General features: G+C 37.6%; 1 protein-coding gene across 1 annotated transcript; it reads right to left on the reverse strand.

Moving 5' to 3' along the window:
• Positions 1-165: 165 nt before the first annotated feature.
• On the reverse strand, positions 166-15,837 carry chp1 (calcineurin-like EF-hand protein 1). The gene is made up of 7 exons (XM_034195637.1): positions 15,516-15,837; positions 13,805-13,877; positions 11,216-11,296; positions 8,922-9,049; positions 8,773-8,834; positions 4,680-4,802; positions 166-1,375 (listed from the first exon to the last, which is right to left on the reverse strand). The coding sequence occupies exons 1-7, from the start codon at positions 15,580-15,582 to the stop codon at positions 1,322-1,324; spliced, it is 588 nt and encodes a 195-aa protein (XP_034051528.1). The 5' UTR covers positions 15,583-15,837; the 3' UTR covers positions 166-1,321.
• Positions 15,838-18,778: the final 2,941 nt, after the last annotated feature.

An 18,778-nucleotide genomic window follows, 5' to 3' on the forward strand; every position in this document is an offset into this window, starting at 1 on the left:
AATGTATTTATTGTAGTTACTGTTTGTTGCTGTGTGTCTGAGGACTACAGATGGAAAGCAGCTTTTGGCTAAATCTGGCGTATTTACACTAAGGCATGAAAATGTACAAAGTGCTCAATGTGCATTGTCATCAAATAAACAGAAAGAGCTGAATGAATGACAAAATAAGAGTGGCACTTATTTTATTTTAATCAAATTCAACAATTATCTTAACTACAAAAAAACTTTAATCATGTATATTTGACAATCACATCAATTAAACACATCGAGTGGCATTTTGTTAGAACATATTAAAAAAAAAATCAAAAGTAAGTGGGTCTTACATGTATTATATCTACAGAACATTTATAATCTATTATTGAAATGACAGCAGTATCTATACACCTTTTAAAGCTTTCCTAGCAACACTGATGTGAAGCACTGTTTGTCACTGAGTAATTCTTCTACATTGTCTGGTTCATGTCACATTTTCCACCACAGCACCTGACACACTGTTAGCTCACTTAAACCTCAATTCAGGGACAAACCGTCCTGCAGGAAGACCACTGAGCCAGTTAAATCTGAGTGACCTCATTGTGGCCGTCACACTAATGAATGTTTTCCTTTCATTGCAGGTCCTAGGAATACTTTAAACAATCCTCACCTCAAAAGTTTTCACTCAAACATTAACAGCTATGTAAGTATTACATTAGCATGTTGTCAGCCAGATCTGAAGATCAGAGTCACTTTGGCTTTTAATACACAGAAATAAAGACATGGCCACAAATTCCTGATGATATATTCACTAATAAAGGGAAACTAAAGTCTTGGGACTGCAGCAACGAATAGAAAAATCTATTCAGCAGATCCTGGTTTTCTTCAAGATCAAAACACGACGGCTGGTCAGACTCGCTTTGTCACAGGTTAAAGTACAGAAGCATTATTTCAAACCACGATTTTAAAGTGGAATCACAACGAAACCTCTTAAGGTGTGGAAAAGGAAAAAAAAAAAAAAAAAAAAAAAAAAAAAAAAAGATACAATAGAACAGAATGATTACAATGATTCTTCCTATTCTGCATACTCACTACAGCAGCATTTATGCCACTTGTTTGTATTGCGCTACAAGCTTATGTTTCAGAAATAAAGTGGAACAGCAGTGGTACCAACAGCGACCCCCTGAAATGCTAATAAATAATGATCAATTTCTCAGAAAACATTGTGACATTGCATAAAGTAACAAGGCACATGATCCCCTTGGTTTACACGGAGCAACGCAAAGGTAGAAACATAAGCTCGATGATCTAACTGGTTCAGAAAGCATCCACTCTGTTTGTGTGTGTGTCAGTGCAGGAACCGGATGCTCATTTTCTGTTCCACGTCCACTTTCTCCAAGACCTGAGAAATAAACAACAGAAATTTAGCTAATGATGGCACAGCTTCTCTGATGTGACCCTGTAAAGTTTAATAACCACAGTTAAACAACATCAACAGCATTAAACATCAATTTTACCCAAATTACATACAGCAGCATGTTAGACAAAATTAGTTGTTTAAAAAAAAAAAACTGAGCCCAAACCTTTGTTCAGAGGAGGTGTAAAAAAATGCTGATCTAAAAATTCAAGGATATTAATCAAAACATAATACACAGGCTGCTCAAATTTGACATAAAATTCAAACAAAGTTTCTCTGCTATTCTCTGCAGAGTCAAGGAGTCTTCACAACCAAGTTCTGAAGACAGTGGCTGAGACCATCTCCACTACAGTTACCAAGAACAAACACACCCGCAGCCAGAGGTCGATACCCTTCTTGAAAGCCAGACAGAAGCCACAGTCACAGCCAACATTAGCAGCCAGCCCGCTCTCATCAGCATCAGATTGTGAATTGCGAGTTGACTTGGGTAGGCAGTATGTAACATGGACCTCTTTGAGACCAGACATAGTGCTGACATCTACTTCTTCTAAGCAAGTCCTCCTGCTGGAATTGACAGTCCCATGGAAGAGGCTAAAATACCATGAGCTCACAGAGGAATGCCGGAATGTGATGTCAAGACTTTTCTGCCCGTTCCTTATGCAAGACCTATAACCTCCTTGTCATCACAGGAGCCGGAAAGAGGAGAGCCATCAGGTCCACCACAGAGGCTGCAGAGAGATCTTCTAGGTGGATTGAATCAAAAGGTCAGAGAAATGGGCCAACACAACTGGGACAGCAGTTGGGATCTGCTCAGCCCCACCGGGTCGCCTGAGGCACGGTGTCTAATGTTGCAAGACCCGAAACACCCAAAAGTCTTAGGAAACATCACTGATTATGTGTCCCAGCACATCCACAGATGTATCTATACATCAACTTTTACTTCAACTTAATGTGTGTAAATATACAGACAGCTCTGGCCGTGTGCATACACATCATCTAGTGGTAGAACAGGGGAACTGCAACTACAAAGCATCGCTTTTGTCACAGACAAGCAGAAACTTGAGGCCGCTTTAAATGAGGCCAAGGCAGTAGTGTAGTTAGTACCTTGACTAGCTCATCCACATACACTCTAGTTCTTTGACTTAATAAGTATGCAATTACTAGTTATGTTCCATTAGAAACATACGTGCAGCCTCTTTGCTGTCAAAATCTACAAGACACTGAACTCATCAGCAACTTTTGACTTAAATTAAAAAGAAAAAAAGACCATCATCAAAAACATCATCTATGCCCTTTACTACAACCCCTGGCAAAAATTATGGAATCACCGGCCTCGGAGGATGTTCATTCAGTTGTTTAATTTTGTAGAAAAAAAAGATCACAGACATGACACAAAACTAAAGTCATTTCAAATGGCAACTTTCTGGCTTTAAGAAACACTATAAGAAATCAAGAAAAAAAGATTGTGGCAGTCAGTAACGGTTACTTTTTTAGACCAAGCAGAGGAAAAAAAATATGGAATCACTCAATTCTGAGGAATAAATTATGGAATCACCCTGTAAATTTTCATCCCCAAAACTAACACCTGCATCAAATCAGATCTGCTCGTTAGTCTGCATCTAAAAAGGAGTGAACACACCTTGGAGAGCTGTTGCACCAAGTGGACTGACATGAATCATGGCTCCAACACGAGAGATGTCAATTGAAACAAAGGAGAGGATTATCAAACTCTTAAAGAGGGTAAATCATCACGCAATGTTGCAAAAGATGTTGGTGTTCACAGTCAGCTGTGTCTAAACTCTGGACCAAATACAAACAACATGGGAAGGTTGTTAAAGGCAAACATACTGGTAGACCAAGGAAGACATCAAAGCATCAAGACAGAAAACTTAAAGCAATATGTCTCAAAAATCGAAAAATGCACAACAAAACAAATGAGGAACGAATGGGAGGAAACTGGAGTCAACGTCTGTCACCGAACTGTAAGAAACCTCCTAAAGGAAATGGGATTTACATACAGAAAAGCTAAACGAAAGCCATCATTAACACCTAAACAGGAAAAAAACAAGGTTACAATGGGCTAAGGAAAAGCAATCGTGGACTGTGGATGACTGGATGAAAGTCATATTCAGTGATGAATCTCAAATCTGCATTGGGCAAGGTGATGATGCTGGAACTTTTGTTTGGTGCTGTTCCAATGGGATTTATAAAGATGACTGCCTGAAGAGAACATGTAAATTTCCACAGTCATTGATGATATGGGGCTGCATGTCAGGTAAAGGCACTGGGGAGATGGCTGTCATTACATCATCAATAAATGCACAAGTTTACGTTGATATTTTGGACAATTGAAAGGATGTTTGGGGATGATGAAATCATTTTTTCAAGATGATAATGCATCTTGCCATAGAGCAAAAACTGAAAACATTCCTTGCAAAAAGACACATAGGGTCAATGTCATGGGATAGGGTCAATATCAACGAGCAGATGTGATTTGATGCAGGTGTTAGTTTTGGGGATGAAAATTTACAGGGTGATTCCATAATTTTTTTTCCTCAGAATTGAGTGATTCCATATTTTTTTCCTCTGCTTGGTCTAAAAAAGTAACAGTTACTGACTGCCACAATCTTTTTTCTTGATTTCTTATAGTGTTTCTTAAAGCCAGAAAGTTGCCATTTGAAATGACTTTAGTTTTGTGTCATGTCTGTGATCTGCTTTTTTTCTACAAAAAAAACAAACAACTGAATAAACATCCTCTGAGGCCGGTGATTCCATAATTTTTGCCAGGGGTTGTACAAGGCATCAATCAACTAGAGCCCATCCTACAATTATGTATTAAAAATGGGCTCATTTTATTTACACTGGCCAAATTTCATGAGAAAAGGTTTTGTCTTAATAAAGATGGCAGCATGGTGATGTCACAGGAGCACAAAATATTCTGGGACAAGTGTATTCATTCATGCTCAACCACTTATCCAGGTCTAGGTGGCGGGAACGAGTGTAACCATGAATAATTGTCTACTTTTTCTGTTCAATGAAGGTTTTATGATGGCTGTTGTGGTGGACCTGCTACGTCCATAAGTGATTTTAATGTATTTGTTAAGTTATGAAGCATCAAGACACATGCTGACACATTGCCTACATGCTTGCACAAGGGGACTGTTAAGTCTAGACCATACCCTTGTGAAGTGCCTTGGATCGACTTATGCAAGCACTATACAAATAAAACAGTACTGAAACCTAAAGATTTGAGGACATAAAACAGATCACTGCGTCGTGACCAACTTGCCTTAATGAATTCATTGAAGGAAATTGAGTTATCGCCGTTAATGTCAGCTTCCTGGATGGTTCTGTCAGCAATGCTGCCCAGCTGTTCATCTGAAATATTTACACCAACCATCATCCTTAAGACCTAGAAGACAAAAGCTCCTATGAGTGTTAAACAAAACACACACGATTTGCACAGACAGTTGCACAGAATAAGTTTCAGCATATAGTAGAGGACCTAGCTGAAACATGTACGCACATCATTTAGGAGAGAATAACTCAACTGTTCTAGACTAATATAACCCCAATGAACATGTTGGGATATGTGCCAAAATCTCTATCTGGGACAAACAGCCCAAAAATAATCACGCCCTTTTTTGCTCTAAGTGTTACCTCAAATGCAGCTGTATTTTCTAATCTGCAGCAGCTATAGATTTTTGAAGGTATGACCAATACATGTTTGGGAGGGTTCATCAGTTCAGGTTCATCTCTTGTTCAAAGAAGACGATTATTAAAGGGGTTACATTCTTCAAAAGACAGTAGAACACTTATATAATGGTTTCAGGTGGATCACTGAATTTTGTCGGTTATAATCAAAATCCGTTATATGCATAAAATGGACAAAATCCAGTATATGTATGTAAAGGATTAGTTACAGCCAGGAGGCGCTGAACGAACTACGGGGAATCCCTAGCACCAATTAGACTTAACGTATTTCCTTGATTAAACACCTGACCTTGAATAGGGACCTGCCTCATTTAATGACCGGGTCAAAACTTCATCAGAAAAAAATAAGCGTCTGCCTTAAATCAGTGCTAATACATTATGTGTATTAAAAAGATTACATTTGGTCAAGTCGCTCTTTTTATCCAAGTCAGCTGCGGAGTGGTACCTTAAAATCCTAAAGCCTGATTTATGCTTCTCCAGCTCTGTGGCCACGCAATGACATCGACGCGAGCCTTTTAAAGTTGTCTGTCGCATCTTTATGCAATTTACCACAGGAACAGTGGCTTTTTCTGGATTAATTTGTCCCTCAATAAGCTCCACTTCTTTATACAATCAACCTCCAAACCAACGGTACATGTAATTTTCCTCCATGAATTGAGGATCATCTGAGCATCTTTTTCCGACTCAGTGTTGTAAAGTTGGTCGTATTTGCGGGCTTTTCTGCTAAATGTATTTGATCCACGATCGAAATGTAATCAGCGGGCACACTGCAAAAACTTTTAATTTATGACGGGAGAGGAAAGAGTGAAACCAGTGCAGCCAGGCAGAGGGCTCTGATCTAATGCGGTTGGGTTCGTCGAACACAGGGATAAGTGTGAAACTTAACATCATATTATAGTGCAGGCAGTGTACGCCCTGCCTCGTTTAGGCACCAGGTGTGATCACTGTTTGGGGAAAAAACAAACAAAAAAAAAACAAATGCCCAGCCTTTTAATCAAGGAAATGCAGTATTTTCCTCAAATCAGCAAGCGTCAGTTCTGAACTTCATTTCATACCTCTGTAACTGGGCACGTCCATACTGCTCTGTCCGGTACATGCAAGGGGTTTTTAATGAAAATGCATTGCGATCTGACAGGACGCTTTGTCCAATGTGAGCGAAAATCCGTTATACGCATTATATTCGGTGTTTATTACATGGAAAACCATACAAAAGTATTGGGACTTTTGCTTTTGTTCGGTGGGTGTGAGTATCCAGTTTATACTATGACAGTTTAGGCCAGTTTTACTGTAATACAATCCCACTCAAAAATATAGAAAGGAGAAAAAAAAAGTGTCAAGATGGCATTGTTAAATTGTCTGATGGAGCTCTCTGCCTCACCGGATAAAAGCTAATTTATCAGAGTGCAAGTGTAAATTTACCCACAGTATCTCTAATCCAGTGACGCAGAGAACTCCAGACAATTAAACAGACAGTTTTGAAGAAGGGAGCTATTGCTATGTCCATCAAATATTATGTGTTTTTAACCTTTTAACCATTACTTATGACCTACGTACAATATAAAATGACATGAAATGACAGAAATATGAAATATGTGTCAATTAAATTTCTTCCAAGTTGTGGCTCTTACAGTAGGTTACAAAACAGCATAAATCTTACTTTAATTTATTCTGCTTCACATTGACCAATTGTTGTCTGAGAAGTACTCATCATATGGCCCAAACAGCCCCTTACTTCAGGCACCGAGGGACTATTAGCCCATACCACTCTTAAAATAAGAATCGCTGATTTCTGGTTTGTAGCAAAGCTGCTCCCACAACACTACTTCATTTGTTAGAGACGTTCAGCTTGTCGGTGCTGACGCGTGCTGTCCCACAGACTGACATAGAAGAAGGTAGCAGTGTGCAGAATGGAGCTGTGTTAGCTGTATTTATTCATTTGTTCAACTTCATAATAATGTTATTTACAGTTCCTTGCACTTTTTTTGTGAAAAGGTCATGTTGAAAGGTTCTGTCAAACATACACTGCAAAACATTTAAAGGAAGTTTTGTGTTAAGAGTGTGCTATACTAACTTTTGACACCTTTTACTGCAAGCAAATACTGGCCTCAAATATCAGTATCAGCCTCTAAACCTTGCAGATAATCATGTCAGCCCTTAATAATCCATATTGGCTGACCCATAGTGTAAATGTCACCTGTAAGTCCTCTATGGACAGTTTTTACCCATCAACAGGTTTTTGTACTTGGTCTGAAAATAACTAACATTATATTTAGATTTTGTCTTTTAGAAAGAGGTGAAGCTTAGAAATAAAATTATATATAAGGGTATTTTTCCACATATGCAATTTATAATCAGAATGAAAGGTTAGATCTGACAAACTAGAACTGGAAAAACTAAAACTTGCAATAACCTCCTGACTACCAGGTATATGGTTCATTTATTTTTCCACTAATAAATGGATTGTTAAGATAAGTGCTGAAAATGTTGGGCCAGGTCAGTAATAGTGCCAGATGTGGGGACACTGTCAGTTATCGTGTCTCAGCACTGCCAATTACAAGTGAGGTCACAAATTAACTTCCATTTCCTGACAGATGAGCTAATATAGGACTCGACTTTGGACTAACTATTAAAGCAAAAACTACAGAGTACCATGACAGTGACTTTCTCCTATGTTTGATAAGTACCTTTACATTCTGAGGCAGCTCTCTCAAACAGGAAAAAAAAATGTATTTATTCATTTATTTTCAGACTCAATTTATTTTATTTTTTTTAATTAATGTGGGAAGAATATTGACAAGTGGGGGTGGGGGCAATGAATTAGCAGGGACAGTACATGTTAAAAACCTGATTTTTTTTTTTTTAATGTAAGATGCCACTTTTAATTAATAAAATGTTCCTGAGGAAAAGGAGCTTGTCTAATGTGAAATTAAAACTTTTAAACTATGGAGCAGATTCACCACAACGTGTGGAACCAAGAAAATCTAGTTCTGAGGGACGCAGCATAGAGCACTTTTAACTAATTCAAGACTTACTTTACAAACAGTTTGTAGTTATTTTGAGATCAGAAATAACTGTTCACTATAATGATGATTATTTAATTCCAATGACTGTTGGAATTACATGATCATCGTTATGGTGAACAAATATTTACTAAAAGGGCAGCACATAAGCACTTAAAAACAGTCTGGTTTATCACATAAAGCAGGGAACATGACCATGTTTTGTGCAAAACAAGAGACATGTGGGAGTCATTTTACACAGAGCTTAAAGCAAATTACAGGTCAGACAATGTCACCAAACCAACATGGCTTCAGATGGACAACAAATAGCATGTGAAGACACAGAGAATGCCACAAAAGACCGTATGCGGGCGGAATGAAATTAAGCTGTAATTGAGCTGACATGCCACATTATTATTATCAGCAGATGGACAAAGTCTACTCGTCAACAAGGAAATCCACCTGCGTGTGCCAAGTACTTTAAAATAGATATTACACAACTGGATTTGTTCCATATTAAAACAGAGTAAAAAGGTTTTCAGGGGTAATAACTGTTTACTATGACCAGTTTTGCAATCCAAACATCTGCTTGATTTCATTATTGTGTAACCTGCCACATACTGCACTATGACTCAGTGTCTTATTCAAAGAACAAACTGCACCGCTCACCTGCAAGAGCTCGTCACGAGAGATTTTGTTATCTCTGTCCAGGTCATAGAGACGGAAAGCAACTAGAAATATAAACATAAATAAATAAATAAATAAATAAAGCAAACCTGCTTCATGAAATCTGACAGTGTGACAGAGCTCAGACTCACACAGCAGCTTGTTTGTCCTGCTGTTCAGGGGCTCGCTGGCAGGAACATTCTTGTTCTTCTCATTGTCTTCAATTGGTCTGAAGTGAGCTAAGGTCCGCATGAATCCCCTGAAGTTTACTTGGTCTTCTCTTTAAACAAAGAAAATAAAGCAATATTAAGCAACAATATTTTGTATTTCCGTTCATCAACTGTGTTCTCAAGTTGGTCACAGCAAAACTGAAGCAAAGGTATTACAGCTACATAGATGTGGATCGCAACCACGCTGAAGGTCTCGCTGAGAAAAAAAAGGTTTACTGTAAATGTCTGGTTTGAGTATAGATGCTCAGATCAACTTATCTTACTTTGAGCTGCATTCTTTACAGGTCTAGCTAACTAACCCCCCCAAAAAACTGTTTATATCATAAAAATGATTTACTGAGACATAACTATAATTTTGTTCCTTAGTATTGAGGTTTAAGTTTCACAATCTTATATCACCAATTCAGCCAAAATTCACAATGTTTGGAAACAATTCAGGATTTTGAAAACGGGTTAAAATAAACAGGATGCCATGACAACCTGTTGGTAGCAACATGATAAAAGACATGGCAGCTTTTTTGACCCTTGAGCCGCAAATGTGGCCAGCACAAGCGTCACAGAGCCAAAGAAAAGTGGTAGTCCTTCATTCAATCGTGTCTGCAATTGCTGCAGTAACTAAATACACCCTAACATAAAATTGGAACAAAGAAAACGATGGATGCAGCTAGTAAGCACAGGCGACCACCAGACATCCCACTGGGAAGAACATAAAATTTGGACATAGGTTCTTCCTGATTACAGGATAACACTCACACAGGTCTACTGCGCCAGCTGTCAATAACAATGTTAGTTGAAGTTGCACATTTTTAGTTGGTTTGCCACAATGAGCCCGTAGGGAGACTTAACATTTTATCAAAGCTTTGTATTTTTATTATTTGAAAGTCAGAATTTTAGAATTCCCAGTTTCCTGCTCAAAGTTGGACAAGCCTGGAAGTTCGCCCTAGGGAGAAGACAAGGGGGCATCCTCATCCGAAGCCCAAACCTTAGCTGGTTTTCAATGCAATGAACCAACAGCTCTACTCAAGAGTCCCTTTTGCATATTTGAACATCTCATTCTGTCCCTGAGTACAAGCTCGCCTGCCCTGCAGAAGAATCTCATTTCTGCCGCTTGTATCCATGATATTGTTCCTCAGCTCCTGATTGTAGATGACGACAGGAGAATAAATCAACTGGTAAATCGAGACAGTCATCTTCTGGCTCAACTCTTTCTTCACCATGACAGTCCAATATAGTGTCTGCAGGACATCCGACATAGCACCAATCCATCTACTGATTGCACACTCCTCCTTACCCCACTTATCAATAAGACAGAGCTACCATAAATAATTGATATTTTCAAAACATTTTTAGGCATTTCTTAATGCATTTAATAACTTGCACAGCACTGAGCATCAATTAATATCACAGCACACACATTAAAAGGGGAAAAAAAAAAATCATACCAACTGAAGTATCTGCACAGAAAAATGTTTTTTGTAGTGTCTGTCAGACTATTTCTAAAACTGCCCCAAACACTGAAGTTTAGATGCAACTTCAAACTGCAGAAACACACTGCCAATGCAATGCAAAGTAATGGATAAATTAATCAGAAGCCAGCCTTAAAGCCTGCTCTGGGAAATAATGTAAACAAAAACTTCATGTCAGAATTACCTCCATCAGCTATAACAAAACCCAGATAATTATGTCTAGAGCAGGGATGGGCAATTATGATTTTGTTTGTTTGAAATGATCACTTCTGCAGGTAACTTCAGCCATGCATACCACTTTCAGTAAAGGAATAAACTAACATTCACTTTTCAGAGATAAGTTGAAACAACAAGCTACAGACTATTGGTGGTAGTTCAAATCACAGTAATGATGTCTATGAAGACACGGAAACAACATCAACAAGTAGCTAAGTGACAGCAACAACTCTACAAAGCCTACAATTAAGCTTTAAACACATCTGACTTGGAGATTTTACTGATATCCAGCTGATGAAAAAATCAAACTTCCTTGAAACTGACTGTAAACAATCCACCTGGTAGTCAAATGCACACAATGATCCTGTCAAACTTATTGCAATTGAGATTTAATTATAAAGGATTACTGAAGAAATATTTTGTCTGCAATGAATGATCCATGTCTCACACCACTGAGACCTTATTGTGCTTCATGATTCAAACCAGTCAAACATAACTTGTGAAAGACCACAGAAAACAAAAGAGATGGCTCACCCCTCAGGAAAGAATGCATTGATGATCCTGTCTCCCAAGGGATTGATGGCCAACTCAGGAATTCTTTGGAAATCTTCTCGACTGAAGGGGGGGTTGGGATAAACAACATAACAACAACAAAAACAGTAGTAGCAGCATAGAATAAAAAGTCCAAATTCAAGTGACACACAAGCACAACACATCTGAACAGATAATGTTGAAAGAATTGTTTATCCAAAGAACTTAATTTCCCATAGATCTTAAACAGGCCAACATGTAACACACTGTAGAAACACAGCAGCTCACACCTTTGTTACTATGTTATTTGAAATTAATTTGGACTAAAACAAGCCAATTTTACAGTCAGTAACAATTACTGGACTTTGACCACAGGTGAATGTCATTATGTCTGTATCATGCAAATACGTAGTTTGTGTGCATGAGCCTGTATGTCTCGTCCTATAATTTATATTACCATGCAATACATATTATCTAATACAGGAAATATGGCAACAGTCACACTGCTGAATTTTTGAACAAGCTCAAATAGCTGCAATGCAGTCTCAACTCAGACACACACAATCACTGCAGTGACTCCATACATGCTTACAGTGGGTTTCCATATGATCTTAGTGTCACGCAGATTAGATTCCCATGGGCTTGCTTTACTTTTACAGCCACCTTAACACTTGTACAAATGTGATCTCTGCACTGCTTTTTCCCGCTGACGCCACGCTTTGTCCCATTTGACGCAATGTTAAATAAAATAAACATTTCGCAGCCGATGATGCATTTGCGCTCAGAACTTGGCTGAAGAAAGAATCTCTCATTGCTCCCAGAATCACAGAGAAATTATATGCAGTTGCAGGTTCTCTCGTGCATGTCGTACAGTGGAGAAAGCATCTGGAATTGTCTCAAAGGTAATTATTTATAATATTTATATTGTAATGGATTGGTAAAACAGTTGCATTGTCATTCCTTCTTATGCGTTAGATAATGTATGTGATTGTTTATTAGTCAGTAGATGGCAGTGTTCATGGCAGTATGAATAGCGTTTGCCACCACATATTCACTAAAAGCGCAGAATCCACTTAAACTGAATTTTCAGTTTTCAAATTGCATCTTTTTTTAACCAATGAAAAAAATGACAATTACAAATACAAATTTGTAAAACCCACCACACATTTCACTAAGTTCTGTGTTACCAACCAACCAACCACGCATCAGCAAACTAATTTACCTTTTGTTTTTCATTTGTCTTGAATTTCCTTCTAATGAGTGCAGTGGGCCCCAGACATACACTGCGGCATGTGTGTCTAAATGCTAAAACCTTAAAAATTAGTGCATTACTTTAAAACTAAAACATATAGCTAACATTTTTACTTTGTAAAACGACAGACATGACATTAATTTCAATAACTTGTCTGGAACGAGTTTGTTTAAAATTTTAACCACAACTTAAAACTGTCTGCCTGTGCATGACTTGTGTGATATGCCAGCGAGTCTGTATGGTGTGAAGAGAAATCATCTTTTTTCCCCCTCTTCCTTTCTTTATCTCTTTTGCTGAGAGAAGGCTGATCTGAGACAGAAGCGCTGGCTCATTGTTGTGTCAGTAGCTGCTAGTGTACTGAAATAAATACTGAAAGTTATCGGTTTAGCTTTTATCTGTAACGTTCTCTAAATTTTTTAGGGGTTTATCTCTATAAAAGCTAACCTTTCAGTTAGCGGATTAACAGTTATCAAAGCTAACTCTTTGTTTAGCTGTGCCCACCACTGGACACAGCTATGTACACAATGTAACCACAGCTGATTAGTCAAGTCTGTCTTTTCTTAGCTCTTGATTGGCTATACACACACACCTGACTTTGTTAATTAGCAGAGGGTGGAGTAGGGAGAGTTGGAGAACATATAGGACAGATTTTCTCCAGGAGCAGGGTTGGTGACTCCTGCACTACAATAACAGAAGAGGCACACTAAACAATCAGACAGTATTTACAATTATACCATTTTTTAGGTGGTAAAACAATTATGTGATGCAAATTTGGAATTTGATAAACAGTCAAATAGCTACGTGTTTGGTCATGCTTATGACAGTGGGACAGTAACAGACATCCATTCAAAACTCTACTGTTGTGACAACTGTTTAATACCAAAGAAGTCACCTTGGTTTAAAACAGAAGTGGGGAAAAAAAGCATGCACTGTGACTTGAAATATTATTCCAAGAAGTGGAAGGGAGTTTTATGTGTAAAGTCAAACTGAAGTAAGTCCCATAAAATTGTAGAACAATGCTTTTTAATCAATGAAATTCTAGTTAAACATTTAATTAATGTCATTTAAACGCTTGTTGTACTGAAGGTTTCCAACATGTTCTCGAGCATTCAATGATTACCTATTCCTTCACCTGCTGTTTGTTCTGTCAGACTAATATGAAGCCACAAGTTAATCACATACCACAGAAATGTCACAGCTAGTTATGAAATAAATACACTACCCAGAGAATTGAATCTTGCAGGATGTCTGCCTAGGTGGCTGGAAAAGTGCCAAAGATACAGATTTTCGCTGGTGGCCTAATGTGTTTATAGTAACATCAGTGGTGTTATTTGTTTTACCTAAGGGTGCCATTTTCTCCTTTATCCAGACTAGTGAAGCGACTGTACAGGCGAGTGATCTGACTGTGTGAGACTGCGGGGAGAATATAAAAAGCAAAAACACTTACTAACAGATAATCAGAACATTAACACTATTTTTTTCAGTCAAATTGACAATTCAGTTAAATACACTGCTTCCCTCCACTATCATTCGATATAATTACACAAGAGAAACTCAGTAGGGAGCATATACCTCTACAGAGGTAGAACACTCAAATTTTGCACTGCGATGAACAATACTGTTGATGAAACAACCCATCTCAATGCATATACCATGAAGAGAATCCACAGAAAAATGTACTTGTCCTTTACAAAGATGTATACCTGATAGGTTTAATTTAGATCGGTGAATTAGGTTTTGAGAAATGAATGGAAGTTAGTATAATTTTCCCATCTCTCTATGTAAAATAATCAAAAAAGAATAACTGGAAGTACAGTAGCTGGACTGTTGTTCATCTTGGTAAGATTGGTCATGTCAGGTTTCATAAAGATTGACAGGAAATATTTTGAAAAATTAAGTTGAACATGGCAAAAACACCTACTCATTTGTTTCAAACACTATTTGGTAAACGTAAACCCTTCAGCCCAAGTGACAAAGGTCACATCAGGGTCAAAGTCAAAATGCATACAAGAAACTGATGTGGCAAATGACGTGCAATTTGGAGATGATCTGACAATCCAGTATACTTTTTCCATGTTTTGTAAAGTGGTGTGACAGACACATATGTTGAAGAGGTGAAAGCAGAAAAAAATGCACTTAGAGTACAAGTGCCTAACCATAGGAAGTCCTGCTTTATTAAGTCATAAAGAGATAGAGATAAGAAGAATCACCTCCCAATGATTTAAAAATACAAATCAGATTTGGACCACAATGATTAATTGATTGCTGACTATTAAACTAGCCAACTACTGATAAGTGAGCAATCACTTTTTTAAAATATCCACATTCACTGATTTCACCTTCCTAAACAGAAATATTTTCTGGTTTGTGAGTTTCTTTGCTCCTATCTGGCAGAAAACTGAATATCTCCAGGTTTATGGGCAAAACAAGTGAAATATCTGAAGGCATTTTTCATCATTTTCTGACAAATTATGGACTAAACAACCAATCCAGTAAATGATTTTCTCAATTAAATTAATAATAATTTGTTGTAGCCCTTAAATTTAACTCAGCTCTTCTCTGACTCCAGACCAATCTCACCACAAAATTTTGTCAAATCCTACAGTTTTTTTTTACACTAAAAAATGCAGGATTTATTTTTAAAAATTCTCAGTCAAATTAAAATTTCAACTAAATATTCATTTTACGCTGGGGCTTGTGTGATGATGGGACATGTCTGCTTGACATGTAGGTTCTGTCTGTTGATAAGATCTGCTGTTAAGACGTCTTTGAAGAGACGCTTTAGTCACTGTGGAATTTTTAGGATGGTCTCCCCGGCAACGTTAACATTTAGTTAACAGTATTATATATATATATATATATATATATATATATATATATATATATATATATATATATTTAATTCTGTTACTGCGTTTTGTATTCAATAAAGCTTTACCCAAAACTTAAGACTAGACTCTAAGAACCTAAACAAACAACGTTAAGAACAGAGAAGGTTTAAGATTAGCTGACTGCTAGAGCTGTTAGCATTCTCTGGTTGAACTCACTTACAGCCAGTTTCCTTTTTAATTTCTTCAATTTCCTCTTCTCTGAGTAACGTGGACGCTCGGGATCCCATGGTCAAACTTTAAAACCAAAAACTGTTCTTCGGCAAAAAAGCAAATAAAACCGAACAGGTGTCGTGTTAGCAAAGAAGCTAACTTAGCGAGATATGCTTCTCGTTGCAGTAATAAACTAAACTGCTGTAAAAGAAAAGATAAAAAACGAAGAAAGCCTCAAATGGTCCACTTCGTTCTCTACTGTAACGAACTCAAATCTTTCAGTTATTAAAGACTGTGCGCTCGACTCTGTCAACTCCTGCTTTATTCTGTGGTTTTATTCTGAAGACGGTGGTGGGCGGGGCAGAACAAGGCCTGTGACTAGCACATTAGCGCCACCTTGGGCACTGGCGTGTGGCAGGATTTTTTTTCTTTTAACTTTATTCTTTTTTAAGCAGAGGGCTGGTCTGTCATTTGGTGTGACTGTGTCAGGGATCAGCTCACAGTTCTTTGAACCCTGCCGTCATGCAGTTGACAGATCTGAGCCATACTGGAGATGTCCGCTTGGGGAAGGAGATCCTTGTTTGGGATTCGATTCTCTCATGAAAGCCACAAGATTATTCTGAGGTAACACAGATGAAAGGTGTTCATGTTAAGTGTACTGAGGCCATGTTCCTCTGTCATATTAAAGTTTCCTAAGCACACAGGTCTGGTGACTCTCCCTGACCTTCTTGGATATACATACAGTTATTGTCAGCGCTTTAAAAGTCTTTCATTCTGTTTTGTATCTAGGGAGAGATTAGTTTTGACATTCAGCACTTTGCAATAAAATTAAAACAAAACAAAATAAAACAAAATGAAACTGATTCCTCATCCAGTGAACCCATGCAACCGAAAGGGTGTAGGTAGAAGCAAAGCTTATATACACCTACCCCCTTTACCTCAGCAACTTTTACTTATCACAGCAAAACCAAAACAAAATAAAGTGAGCAGAACAGCAAACACAGACATCTTAAAATATTCAATAAACTCAAATTCCTCATCATATCCACACCAGTAACAGCACACATTGCATATCCCACCCCTCACCAAGAAAAAAACAAAAATACAAAATCAATAACTTAATTGTCCATACTTTAACCAACAACTACGTATATAGTCTTTCAACCATGACTTGAATTTTCAGAGAATTTAGACAATTTTCACATATTAAGAAAACACCAGTTCCTTATATTGCGTTTAAACTGATTGACATTTGGACATCGCTTGAGTTACTTCGTCAGATTATTCCATATTTTAGGGCCACAAGTAGAAAACAGAAACCTTTCCTGGTCGTCCGAGCGCCAGCAATTTCAAAATGATACAAGCCCCTTAAATTATATTTTCCCTTTCTCTCTCTCCTTAAAACATTTTTGAATTCTGAGGAGCAGTTGCTTATTTTTCACTTTATACATTAATTGCACAGTTTTAAACCTAATCATATAATGAAGTTTTAATATTTTAGATTTAATAAACAATGAATTGGTGTGATCTCGATAACCTACATTGTGAATTGTTCCTAATGCTCTTTTTTTGAAGAATAAATAATGATTGCAATGTGGTTTTATAATTATTGCCCCATACTTCAGTACAGTAAGCCAAATAGGGTGCAACCAATGAACAATACAGAGTATGAAGTGCTTTGCATCAAGAACATGCCTTACCTTATTTAGTACTACAATACTTTTTGACACTTTCTTTTGAATATGTTGAATACGAGATTTCCAATTATTTCTTTCATCAATAATAACACCTAAGAACTTATTTTCTTTAACATGTTCTATGATTACCCCTTGTATATTTAACTGAATTTGTATGTCTTTATTGTAATTCCCAAATAACATTATTTTAGTTTTAGACAAATTTGGTGATAATTTATTAATATCAAACCATCTCTTTAACTTCATCATTCCAATATGTAAAATCATTAATGTACAAAATAATTTTGGTCCCAACACAGAACCCTGAGGAAGCCCACAAACAATGTCCAGATAAGTAGAGCAACAATCCCCGAGTTTAACAAACTGTTTCCGGTTTTGAAGCCTACTGAAACCGAGATGGTGAACTGCTCGACAACTTTGAGGGTGTGATGACCAGTGCTGATGCTGGGGAAGTTGCTGACATCCTGACACAAGAATTTGGTCTGTTTCATTCTGATGGTCAAAGCAAACTCACTGCTGGTATGTGTGAGTCTCGAGATAAGTCTGGAGGGTTTCCTCAGAGTGGATAATGTAGCTAGGTCCGCATCAGAAAACAATACTTCTCTGATTAGCAGTCACAAAGTTGAGCTTTTGCCCTGAAACATGCAGACTGAAGAATTTGCTGGATCCTGTTACCCTGATAGCCAAGCAGTGGAGTACTTGACAAAAGTATTGTTAATTCTACCCGGGCCTTACTGTAATTCTGTCCCTTAAAAGTACAAAGTGAAACTATTCCTCAAATTGAATTTATTCAAAGCCACATTGAAAAACAGGCCTGGGTTCCCAGAGATGTAGGTCATACAAGAGCTCCAGCTTGTGAGAGACCCCGAACAAAGCCAACAAGTAATTTTTACATAGACATTATTCCTGCAACACCTAACCTTATTGGCTTGCGTAAACAGAGGTGAAACCCCACCTCTTGTCTTCAGCACACAGTTATTCGGTACCTTGTGGAACCCAACTCCTTTGTTTGCTGGACTTTCTGATCAGATAAAACCAGTTCAGACCAGCTGACATGCATACTCAAACAGATAACTAAAACTCACTAAAAATATAACCATTTAAGCATGGCAAATACTTGATACAGTAAAAAATAAAATATAACAAATAAACATATACACTCAACAAAAATATAAATGCAACACTTTTGGTTTTGCTCCCATTTTGTATGAGATGAACTCAAAGATCTAAAACTTTTTCCACATACACAATATCACCATTTCCCTCAAATACTGTTCACAAACCAGTCTAAATCTGTGATAGTGAGCACTTCTCCTTTGCTGAGATAATCCATCCCACCTCACAGGTGTGCCATATCAAGATGCTGATTAGACACCATGATTAGTGCACAGGTGTGCCTTAGACTGCCCACAATAAAAGGCCACTCTGAAAGGTGCAGTTTTGTTTTATTGGGGGGGATACCAGTCAGTATCTGGTGTGACCACCATTTGCCTCATACAGTGCAACACATCTCCTTCGCATAGAGTTGATCAGGTTGTCAATTGTAGCCTGTGGAATGTTGGTCCACTCCTCTTCA

This window comes from Thalassophryne amazonica, chromosome 19 (assembly GCF_902500255.1).
Source record: "Thalassophryne amazonica chromosome 19, fThaAma1.1, whole genome shotgun sequence".
Taxonomy (NCBI): domain Eukaryota; kingdom Metazoa; phylum Chordata; class Actinopteri; order Batrachoidiformes; family Batrachoididae; genus Thalassophryne; species Thalassophryne amazonica.

Excerpts from the sequence above, each read along its gene's own strand:
- chp1 (XM_034195637.1), bottom strand. The coding sequence starts at position 15,582 with ATGGGATCCCGAGCGTCCACGTTACTCAGAGAAGAGGAAATTGAAGAA. Across the intron at positions 8,835-8,921 it reads CAGGACAAACAAGCTGCTGT|TTGCTTTCCGTCTCTATGAC; the intron begins GTGAGTCTGAGC and ends TTATATTTCTAG. Across the intron at positions 4,803-8,772 it reads CTCGTGACGAGCTCTTGCAG|GTCTTAAGGATGATGGTTGG; the intron begins GTGAGCGGTGCA and ends TTTGTCTTCTAG.